The following is a 12,592-nucleotide window of genomic DNA, read 5'->3' as shown; positions in this document are numbered from 1 at the left end:
AATGTCATATCATATTACCCATAATTATGCCTGAACATGTCTTTGGTTATGTACATATATCCACAAATGTCAATTTTTTTTTATTGTGTGTCTCGTTTTAATTCCATATATTTATCAAATTTATAAGGATATGCTTGTAAGATAATGAAGATAATAGACATTCTTGACCTTTTGTCGGCATGTTATATTCGACGTGTAAGTAAATATAAAAATACAAATTATGTTTCACTAAATATACCCTCTATAAACTATTAAGGTTACAGTAGCCTGCCTGCACTTACAAATGTCTGCTATGATGCAGAAATTATACGTTAAAGATATTAGTTGCATCTATGCGTCTATAAAAGCACCAGTTTTAGTTAATGTAATTTCGAATTTCATAATACATTTTTTGCGTTAACGCCACTGCAATGTTGCTATCCTTGCAGTCTGGCCCTGCGTTCAGCATCCGATTTGTGGCGGCGTAGGCTTATTGTATGTATTCGTGTATTAGTACAGTGAGAAATCTTGTGAGAACATCTTTGCTCTCTCACCGCGGTGAATCAGGTATTTCTGATTTTCATTTGTATGCTAAATTGCCTTCTTGTACTACAATATTTGCTAATCCACTTTTTATCAATATATTTGACCTTATTAGTTATTACACATTTGTGACAACTAGTCACGTCTTTGGTCTATTTATAGCAACTGTGTAAGTAGTGGAAGGAGAAGACGTAGATACATACACAAACCCCACCCTCTAATTTATATTGGTGTAATGTCATAATCATAATATTATGTCGAACTTGGGTAGGCGTACACCAAGAGCAATTTAAGCAATGTGATGTGAAGAAGTAACTGTCGTATGATAAAAATTGGCACTCTTCTTCAAAAATAAATTCAGGAAGGAAAATCATTCGTAATAAACCTTACATCGTCACATGAAAATGTGTTATTTGATCACAATGTGATATTTTTATTATTATTATAGGCGCCTAAAGGTAATGAACATAAAATGCTTAAAACGTAGAGATTAGGAATATAGCTATACATAGTCAAATTCAGTAAAACTCAGCTTGTTATATAAAATAATTACTCAATTGTACAGTATATATGGAAAAGGGATTCTCGTGGTTTTGTCATCGACAGACAAACGAAAAAAAGACTACATCGGTAAATAATTGTTAGGTTACTTTCAGTGAAACGTAATTATATAAATATACCACGAGGAGTTGAGTGCCAGCATGAGGATTTCATGCTGGGCCTGTCAGTAGCGTCTTTGAAGCTCTTTTATAGATTATACAGAAGCAGATTTTTTTTTTTTTTTTTTCATGTGGTGAGAGTGAATATTATGAATTTTTGGTGCATTGTCAAACACCCACCACTTCTTGTTGGCAAGGCAAATAGTCTTTCTGTCAATGATTAATGTAGGGTTTGATGAGAGAGTGATTTGTGATATGTAGCCGCATTGTGGTGACAAGTAGTCCTACTTTCAGTGAGAAGGTTAGGGTAAAGGTTTTAATGAGGCATTAGTTGTCACACACTAGCCTACATGAATTAACCTTTAGTTTAATCGATGTTGGACGAAGTGTTGGAAAAGTGGCAGGTATTTATCGATATCTTGGGGATTTTAGCTATACTTATAATTTAAACTACAGGACAGGCTGGTTTAAAAGATTGTGCGCAAACTTACGGAACATATAGGGTGCTCCACATAAAGCATTCATCGAATAGAAATCCATGGCTTGGAAAGTAATCCTGAGTCAGTACAAAACTATTAATGTTAGAAAGTACATTATGGACATTTTATCAGTAAAATAATAATAGTGTATGTAGGTATATCAATACAATAATAATACTGTATGTAGGCATACCGATTACACATCAACGTACGGTAACAATTAATGTTGGATAGTACAGGACATTACAACAAAAGGTTTTGGAAATGGCGGTCGTAATTTCGAATACAGACATTGCATTTTCTAAGAAAATTCTGGAGCACACTCAGATGCTTCAGATATCCTGGTCACTATAGTTCAAAGATCTAGCAGTCTCATAAATGAGGGGCTCTTGATATGGCCCCAAAAGAAGTAATCGAGAGGCGTCAAATCAGGGGAGCAGCCTGGCCATGCAGTCGGACCTCCTCTTCCGATCCAACGCCCGGGATATTCAATATTTAGAAACTCGTACACCAAGAGTAAAGTGTGCTGGTGATCCGTCCTGTTGCATCCACATGTGTCGATGCACAATGAGTGGCACATCTTCTAAAAACTCTGGAAGTACTTACTTACAAATGGCTTTTAGAGAACTCGCAGGTTCATTGACGCCCTCACATAAGTCCGTCATTGGTCCCTATCCTGTACAAGATTAATTCAGTCTCTACCATCATATCTCACCTCCCTCATATTCACTTTAATATTAACCTCCCATTTACGTTTCGACCTCTCCAAAGGTCTTTTTTCCCTCTAGTCTCCCATCTAACACTCTGTATGCATTTCTGGATTCGCCCATATGTGCTTCATGACTTGCCCATCTCAAATGTCTGGATTTAATGTTCCTAATTATTTCAGGTGAAGAATACAGTGCATGCAGTTCTGCGTTGTGTAACTTTCTCCATTCTCCTGTAACTTCATCATCCCTCTTAGCCCCAAATATTTTCCTAACCACCTTATTCTCAAACACCCTTAACCTCTGTTCCTCTCTCAAAGTGAGAGTCAAAGTTTCAGAACCATACAGAACAACCGGTAATATAACTGTTTTATAAATTCTAACTTTCACATTTTTTGACAGCAGACTAGATGACAAAAGCTTCTCAACTGAATAATTGCAGGCATTTACCATATTTATTCTGCATTTAATTTCCTCCCGAGTGTTATTTGTATTTGTTACTGTTGCTCCAAGATATTTGAATTTGCCCACCTCTTCAAAGGAGTCCACACCTGTGAAGTACCGGTAACGGTTAGGAAATCTGGTCGCGAAACCAGATGACCCGGGTTCGAATACTGGTCTGGACAAGTTACTTGATTGAGCTTTTCTTTTTCAGGGTTTTCCCTCAACCCAATATGAGCAAATGCAGGGTAACTATCAGTGCTGGACCCCTGACTCATTTCACTGGCATTATCACCTTCATTTCATTCTGGCGCTAAATAACCCAAGATGTTGATGCAGCATCGTAAAATAACCTACTAAAAAATCTTCAAAGGATAAATTTACAATTTTTAAATTTCCATTTCGTACTATGTTCTGGTCATGAGACATACTTAATCATATACTTTGAATTCTTGTAATACATTTTGTGGAAAGCTATTGTAAATAGCCCAATTTAAATTTCGTGACAGGAGCTAAGATCCAGTCACATGTTCTCGGATAATACCTGTCACTGCAAGCCTGTGTTGGTGACAGTCATAGGCGCTGACTCCCCAGAGCCGAAGGGGCCGGGCCCCCCCTCCCAGTATTCCCAAATAATAAATAGGCTAATAATAGTGATGATGATGATGATGATGATGATGATGGTGATGATGATGATGATAATAATAATAATAATAATAATAATAATAAGTTAATAATAATTAATAATAACAAAAAATGTTTTGGGTATCCGTAAAGACTAAAAGCAAGAGATGACAAGGCATGTTGGCGACAATGATTACATTTAACTGGCAACTGACCATGCTTACGTTATTATTATTTCAACATATCAACAATGCACTAAACCGCAGACGGCTACTTTTAGGATATGTTGAGACATTGAGCTTTATTTAATTTTCCCTTAAAAGTCAGTATCCAGGCTCGCATAGTAATTGTGTCGTGGCCTCATGGCAATATTGTTCAGCGAGTTGTTGCTAGTTTAACTGTTAATTAGTAATTTAATAGTATAAGTGTACCTAATGTTTATAACATGGATCGATATATCATTAAGAAACCAAGACTAGGTGTTGGTCATTCAAGTAATCCACTGCCGTCTACATCAACAAACGTAGTCTGTACCAGTGGCAACGATGGAAAGCATGAAGATAACAGTGTTACTAGTTCTAGTTGTGTTGATGAGCTAGCTGTACAATCTAATATGTCCATCAGTGAACTTACAGACAATTATGGGTACTGTAAGAAAATACATAAAAGAAATTTTCAAGAGTATAAATCAACTTTCCCATGGCTAGTGCATAATACAACTGCAGATGTTGTTTATTGCAAATATTGCAGGGAAGCTTCTAAGAATCTGGTAACATTTTGTAGCAAATATGACTTGACTTTCATAAATAGTGGTTTTAAAAACTGGAAGAAAGCTTAGGAGAAGTTTCGGGTTTATGAAAAATCTGATTGCCACAGTGAATGTGTTTTGGCTGTAAATAAAATTCGGGGTGAATGTATTAGGCCAGTTATCTACCACAAAGATGAAAGAATCTAGGTTAGCATTACTAAAGATACTATCTTCTTTACAGTATCTAGCTATGCAGGGTCTTGCAATACGTGGCTACATGGATGATATAACAATTTAATTAACCTAATGCGATTGAGAAGTAATGACTGTCCAGAACTTAAAAAAGTGGATGGATCGCAAATCATATAAATGGTATTCTCATGATATATGTAACGAAATGCTGGAAATTATGAATCACAGTGTATTGAATGATATTACAAAATCTATTCAAACAGCCAAATATTATTCCATAATGGTCGATGAGTCATGTGATATTTCTGTAAAGGAACAAGTGTCATTATGCTTCAGAACATCCATTTTGAATCTTGCGTACACTACTTTTAACACTTGAATATAATTAATTGATTAACTAGCGGACTTACTCGTGTTAATTATGTAACACACTACAAAGACATCGCAACACATAAAAAACACAAACAAATAAATACGACTACACAGGTGTATACAAACTCACATGTAATAGTTGCGACAAGTTCTACATTGGACAGACAGGCAGATCATTCCAAACATGCTACAAAGAACACAGTAAAGCAATAACCAGAGGACACAATACATCTACATACGCCGATCACATAACCAATGCTAACCATACATACAATAACATAAATGCGGACATGGAAATCCTACACATACAACCCAAGAACCAAAAACTCAACACACTAGAACAATACGAAATATATAACCAAAAACTCAACACACTAGAACAATACGAAATATACAAACACACTAAAACACACCCCATCAAATTCTCAACACACAGATCAATTTTAGTACACACACACTATTTGACTCCACTTTTCAAAAATAAAACGCACCCACACAACAGGCAGAGAAGTTCGAGATGACGCCGAGATCTAGTAGGCTCTGAGGATGGTGTGATGAAGCACCGAAACACCTGTAAGCCGCACAGACTTACATAATTAACACAAGTCCACTAGTTAATCAATTAATTAGCTTCAGAACAGTTACAGACGACCGTGAGGTACAAGAAAATTTTGTAAGATTCTACGATATATCCAAGACAGATGCTGAGACATTATTTCGTATTATATTAATGATGTTATTATACGATTTAATTGTGAAATAAGTGCTGAGGCCAGTGCTATGATGGTGGTTCGAATATGGCAGACAAGAATTCAGGCATTCAAGCTAGGCTGTCTGAAAAAGAACTCCGGGCATTATTTGTACAGTGACTCACTCAATCTTGTCATTCAAAACACTGTCGAGAGTATTTCGGGTAGCCGAGATGTACTAAACTTTATAAAAATAATTTTATTTATGAGATGTAAAATCATGGGAGGGATTAGTCTCATGGTGTGAATCGTGTTATATACACAATGGTGAGCACATTTAGGTTTAATGTGATCAAAACTCCTATATTTCTTGAATATATTTACAGTTTACTGAAAAAAGTAATAATCATTAATTTTTTATTTTATATCTTCCCAAACTAGTTACTGTGTAAGATCTATCAAAATCTTTATTGTACAGTTACACACTTTTGCCTTACATTTGTATATTTGACAGTATTTAATCTGTAAAATAATGGGTATATGCCTGGAATAGGTTTTACTTAATGCGACACAGTTCCAAAAGAAAGCGACGAGCACAGATAACAACCCAAATAGCAGTGATTCAGAATGTCAGATTTCGGCAATAAAATCTCGTAACTTATACACTATCTACATTGCAGATATAATTTATTGGCATACACTGGAACTGTCGACCATTCATCCTCTCTAATGCAAAAATCACATCTTTTGAAAAGATTTCTAGACACACTGCATTTCTTCTATATTGACAGAAGTTATAACTTAGCAGATACTGTTTTTAAGTTATCCCAATGTATGTGAATTATCTCCACACATTCTTCCTTTGAGGTTGCCCCACAGATAATTATTACACGGGTTAATGTTTGGGGACCAGTGAGCACAAACCAAGGCTAATTTTGCAGTCTTTGGAAACCTCTTCTAAGTCTTGAGAGATGCTCTTGCAGTAGGCTGTTGCACTGTCTGTTGAAAATATCTATACATTTTTTCCTCATTTACAAATGGGTTTCTAGGTATCGATATTTCCTTCATCATATGCAGAACGAAGAATATTAAGTAAATATATTTCATTATTATACAGCAGCTAGGCTATAATAGGAGTCAGCGATTTTGGCAGACAGATTTTTTTTAATCTGAGAGCAAGTTACTCACCGATGCAAAGTCGGCCGATATCTCTGCAGCAAGCAAACTGAAGTTGGAATGGGTAGGACATAACAGTAAACATACAGGTCCGAGATCCAAGTGGACTTACATGGACAGTCACTTCTAAAAACTATGCACATATAGCTAAACTATAGAACTACAGCAGTGCATGTACGTATAGGGTCATTCCATATCAAATCAACAAGGCACTCAACCCGACCGACTCAGATTTCTTTCAAAATTTGACGGTTTTTTTGATCTGCCGCGCTAACTAAAACTGCCGAGTTTCATATGTCCTGTGCTTTTCGTTTTCTGTCAGTGGCGTTTCAAACATGAAGAAAAATAACATTTTTGTAAGCACGCCGCTTCAATTAAAATTATATATCTCAACAACGTCTCCAGATAAATTTACAAAAATTGGGTGATACATTCTTAATATGTGATAGTTTTTATTACTTATATTGTTTTCTGCATGTATTCACTTACACTAAAAAAACATGGTGAAACAATTTTCATATATTCATATTTAAAAATGCGGGGGTTCTATTTTAATGAAAAAAATATATAGTACGCCTCAATTAGTGATATAATGAACTGATAAGTTTCAACTTGGAATCTTCATAGGTTATAAAGATAAAAATTATTATGTCTCAGCAAGCGTAAGCTAACCGTATAAGTCGCGATAATTATGTCCCACACATTCGTTGTATTTAATTATATTTGATCATATTCTTGAATGTCGCTATGTAATTTAACATGTAGTACATAATTCGAATTTTTAAATTATTACTTGAAATAAATTATTGTCACATGGATTTTGTTAAACCTGAAGTTCTGTAAGAAATGCTTACCTTTCATTGCTGAGATGAAATAGCCTGATCATCTTTCCAGACAGGATGCTGCGTTGTTTCAACTGCATTTTAAAACTGCTTAGCAAGTATAATACCCATCCTAAACAGCAGGACTATATGAAACTTGTGTTCCAGGCACTGCGGTGGATTTTGCAAATCGAAGAGCAAGCATTTTTTCCTCTTCAGTATAGCCTTTTTTAGTCACATAAACGGTATTGATGTTTGGGAGATGATGCCTTGTCCAGTCGTACAATTCCCTAGGTGTAATTATTTGTTTATCGGATGGTCTCTGCAAACTAGCACAAGCCGCTAACCTTTTAAGTGTCCCACCTACAACGTCGCATGCTCTTTTGCCTTGCGATATGCAAAAATAATGCAATTCTGTTGGAAATCCAAAATCTTCTTCATGTAATGTGAGGTTCAGGAAATTTTTTTCTATTTTTATACTGAGCAGAGAATCCATCGGAGAAATACATAATTTTTGTGGTGAATTACAGATGTTTGTTTTAATGACTCCATTAGATATTTTTGAAACAGATGTACAGCTGTAGTGTCATATTTCGGGCAGTGTGAAATTATTACCAGATTTTTAATAGAGACTGTATCGGATGATGATTCGTTATGATATATTACGAAAGTATGAATGGTTGTCTGCACATTAGACCTGTGATATGACTGAATTTAATCTTGGATTACGAAATAATAGTTTTCAGTGAAGTCGCATAACACAACAAGCAGCCATGGCTGTAGAAATGATTTCATATCACGTAGAAACTTACTTTGTTCAGATGATATAAATGAGTGAGTCAGTAAATCACCAAGTTTCTCCAAGAGACAGTCGAAAAATTTGTCTGTGGGTTTCATTATAGTCTCAAGCGTTGATCGGTCAGTCGTCATCCACTGCTTGTAGGTCACTGATTCACTGCAGTTTTATACGAAACATTTCTCTAAATCCTCTCTTATTTTGAATGGTTCAGGACATCCTGTACATTTCCTGAACAAGCAATTTATACGAGGAGGATTGCACACCATAGTAGCCAAGAAATGTTCAGTTGGAAAGTATAAAGAAAAATTTTCTTGAAATCCACATAGACCTGAAACTTTAATAAATTGCTTCCGGCATAAGTTTTACATTCTGATAGGATACAAACACAGACAGTATAGTCCACTAACTCCAGCTAGAATATAATTTCTTGGTCAGGGTTAGAATTTTTAAACACTGCATATAATTAATTTCTGCTCATGTGATTTACTCCCTGATTCTTTAATCACAACAAATATTTCTTACCAGGCATCATTCTGCTTATCTCGTCAGAACAACAGAATTCTTTAACTTTACCAGTAACAGCCACGAGTAAGGGTTTTCCAGGTTTCGGATTTGGTGAACACAAAATTCCCTTTCCCTTTGCCAGGACTTTGGCTTTCCGAATTATGTATTCGAAAGCTGAAAGAAACTTTTTTATATTATTTACGCTGCAGATTTTAGGTAGTAGTGTTAAAATGGTGATTTTCTCACTTTTATCTGAATTTTGAAAATTTTCCTGCAACTGAGACAAAATTTCAGAATCAGAAAAGTCCTAGTTCCTCGGCATCTTTATATCGAAGACTTTGTCTTTTACAGTATTTTCAAATTTCTGTCTCTTATATTTCTCTTGTTGTAGCCTTTCTTGTTTAATAAGGAACACACCTTGGTCAAAAAGACTTGTATTTAATGAACTTACATTTGCTGTAGAGTCGACGTATTCTTCATTACTAGAGTCATTATGAGGATTCTGCGTAATAGCATCATATTATATTTTTATTTCTTTGCAACACATAGCGCACACCTTTTGTTTGTTTTAAATCAGGAAATACATTAAGCATCCACGATATAACACTTCTTAAATTTTTCCTCTAATTACAGTGCCCTGATTTCTCGAAGGGATTGCAGCAAACATAGGCCTATAACTTAAAACGCGACTCCATTACATTGCACAAAACTACCACATACTACGAAAACTAACGACACTGCACATGAAACAGATTGCACGTTTTGTATAAATTGAAGACTGTATAAACTGCCACTCATGACAGCCTGACAGATCAATGATGCAGCTTATCAGACAAGTACGAACTCGTGCACATGCAGTGTTGGTGTAAGACGGGGTGAAGTGCTACAAACCAATACATTGATATATTTTTTTACTGATATTCCTGAAACGATTCCAAAATGAAACTTACACCAAGGGGAGAATACTCTTACCTCTATAACATACATTTTTCGCGAAATAATTTATGTCCCGCATTTATAGATATTCAATGTTAAAATGTGTTTCACGTGACTATTCAATAAAGAATTCATTACTTTGATGCAAACCTATTTTTATTGAAACGTATGATCCCTTAGCTTTAAAATAAGCCCACGTTTAAGATTCTACCTCAATTAGAAGAGACGTTATGAATTATTTTTGTTGACATAGTATGGGACATTTTTACATTTTTTCTTGTATTGACAGAATTGCTGTAGGGATATCGTGCATTATTGAGGGCTAAAATTTTACATAATTACTTAAGGTTCTTTACCATCCTACCAAATTTAATGAAAATCTGAGGTGGTCGGGTTGAAAAGTCCACTTTTTTGTGTTGATTTGACATGGAATGCCCCTATATGAAAAGGGACCAGTTTCTGGCACACATTTTTCGACATAATTCCAGTTGTCTCTGCATAGTCTTTTCCTCGTTACTATAAAGTATAAAGACAATCTATATAATAAAAAAAAAACTATTCTATAATCAACTGGCTGATTCGTCAACTTAAATATCCTTAAACCTTATACGTAGGTTTCTGTTAATCCTTAGTTAATAGATAAGACTGAGTTTTACAAAATACGGACATTAGGAGTTGGAAAATGAGAGACAGTAATAATTAAAATAATTATACCGATTTATTTATTTATTTATTTTTTTTTTTACCCAGCTTTAACTAAGACTCACTCATAAAATTGGGTTAGACTATTCATCTCATCTCTCAGAATTGTTTCTAAAATGTATAAGAAATGTAAAAAATTCAATTTCATGTACTCCCTTCAAATAACTTTTGAGTTTTTTTTTTACGGTTTTAAAAATTCACTAAAGTATATTTAACTAGAGACGTAAAATTTAAAATGAAGGTTACTCTTTACAATTTTGGTTAAACATTCTTAGATTCCTTAAATACTATCTCCTAAAGTACTGGTGAAAAGGCAGAAGGAAGTGAGAAATCTCATGTCATCCGACTTCGATGAAAATCGATATCTGCGGATCTTTGCGATCACAGAATATGAATAAGATATCGTTTTGTCCGACTTTGTCCCTGAAGTGGTGGAGTGGGATAAAAATGGGTGAAAAATTAAATTAGATATCTTAGGGGTTTTTGAGACAAAAATTACGAATAATACAATTTGTGCGAATTCAATATGGCCTGAATGAATTTGTGTTGGAATTTAGTATAGTCATCAGCCAATACCTCTAGATTAATAAACAACTTTTTAGAATCCATGAAATATTTATTGTGAATGGTGATCATATTTTTCAATTGGTGCAATTTGTGCAGGGAAAATTGGTTTCTCCGATATTTTTTTCGATTTTGAATATTTTAAAATACTTTCTTTTTCGATTTATTCACAATGTATGTGTTAAGAAATTATTGCCCTCGCAATATCAATTGCAATCCTACTAATTATACCTTTATATAAATCTAACTTCCGTGGCATGCAATTGTACCCAATTAACCAAATTAATATTTCCATCAATAAGAAGAATCATAATTTTTTTTTACTAACATGAATTGGCGCACGACCAGAAAAGATCCCTACATTATTATTGGACAAATATTGTATATTGATCTGGTAAGGGTAAGATTTAATTAATTATATATATATATGACACGTTCATAGCAACTGAAACGTCATTCCATATATTTGAGTTGGTCTCTCTAAAGAAATGTTGAGCAATAAAATTACTGCTAGTCAAATTAGATAATTCACTAGAATAAATTAATTTTAGGTCAAATTATCTCAAAACTAGGTCTCATGGACTTGATCCACTTTAGAACTGAGCACCTCATACCTATGCAATGCTTTTTTCCTTTTAATTTAGAAAGTGAAGGAGATGTATTGTAAAATTATTGCGAACGAAAGTCATTTACATGTATTTAAGGTATTCTTTGAATCGGACTATACTGTGATGTTTTTCATAATAATTAAAACAGAAAATCAATATCCCGAATTTAAAAGAAAACCTACAAATTAAACCAAACCCTTTAACTCTATTAAATATAGAATATAATCCAAATTTAACAGAAGAAATACTAAAATCAGAAGTAAACACTGAAATACTAAAACAATTGTCTTTAAGAGACAATTAATATTAGGTACCCTCCACAAAACTGGCTTCATTTATACACTGACAGATCCTTGATCTCCAGAGAACAAGGTGCCGGTGCAGGTGTTACATGCTGTCTCTTCTTACTCTATAGATCTCTTGGGTATAGAACAACAAGTTTTGATGGAGAAATCATTGCAATAAGTGAAAGTCTCAGGAATCTTCTATGCCACATCAATAAATTTTAAAATGCAGTTATATTGTCAGACTCCAAAGCAGCTATTCTATCAATAGTCTCTAAACACACACCTTCATCTCAAACAGCAGAAATAACTAAAATGCTCTCTCAATTAATATCACTCAATAAAAGAATTGTATTCCAATGGATACCATCCCATTGTGGAATCCTGGGAAACGAGAATGCGGATGCTTTAGCAAAGAAGGACAGCACTGCTACTTACAGACCTGTTACTAAATCTACGTATTACTCTATGAAAAGATTTATTAAATCTACATACTTAGACTTCAACAAACAAAATTTGATAACACAATCTCAAGGGAAAAAATGGAACTCTCTGCATCAAAATCCACAGTTAATTCCCGATTTACCACGAAAATCGTCTGTAGCTGCATTTAGATTGGCAACAGGCCATGATTGTTTGGCCAAACACCTGCATAGAATTGGAATATATCAGTCCCCTAACTGCCCATTGTGCAACTCAAACCAAGAAATGGATTCGGAACACCTCAAAATCTGTGCTTCAGTGGCTGGCCATGATAATATCTTT

At 34.5% G+C, this 12,592-nt stretch overlaps 2 protein-coding genes across 4 annotated transcripts in view; one reads left to right on the top strand and one right to left on the bottom strand.

Moving 5' to 3' along the window:
* The window catches only part of Ogg1 (8-oxoguanine DNA glycosylase), a 61,347-nt gene extending 60,835 nt beyond the window's left edge, over positions 1-512 (bottom strand). The window contains exon 1 of one of the 2 annotated variants that reach the window (XM_069833903.1): positions 387-512. In XM_069833903.1, the coding sequence (XP_069690004.1) occupies positions 387-448 (62 nt within the window). In that variant the 5' untranslated portion in view covers positions 449-512. Of the gene's footprint in view, positions 1-18; positions 163-386 lie in introns of those variants that run through there. The other variant, XM_069833904.1, reaches the window with a different exon arrangement.
* The window catches only part of LOC138705188 (band 7 protein AGAP004871-like), a 683,889-nt gene continuing 671,718 nt past the window's right edge, over positions 422-12,592 (top strand). For both annotated transcript variants that reach the window (XM_069833922.1, XM_069833912.1), the window contains exon 1: positions 422-546. The gene's annotated coding sequence lies outside the window, so the exon portion shown is untranslated. The remainder of the gene's footprint in view (positions 547-12,592) is intronic.

The sequence above is a fragment of the Periplaneta americana genome, chromosome 8 (genome assembly GCF_040183065.1).
Source record: "Periplaneta americana isolate PAMFEO1 chromosome 8, P.americana_PAMFEO1_priV1, whole genome shotgun sequence".
Lineage (NCBI taxonomy): Eukaryota > Metazoa > Arthropoda > Insecta > Blattodea > Blattidae > Periplaneta > Periplaneta americana.
This window is presented reverse-complemented; position numbering and strand designations above follow the sequence as displayed.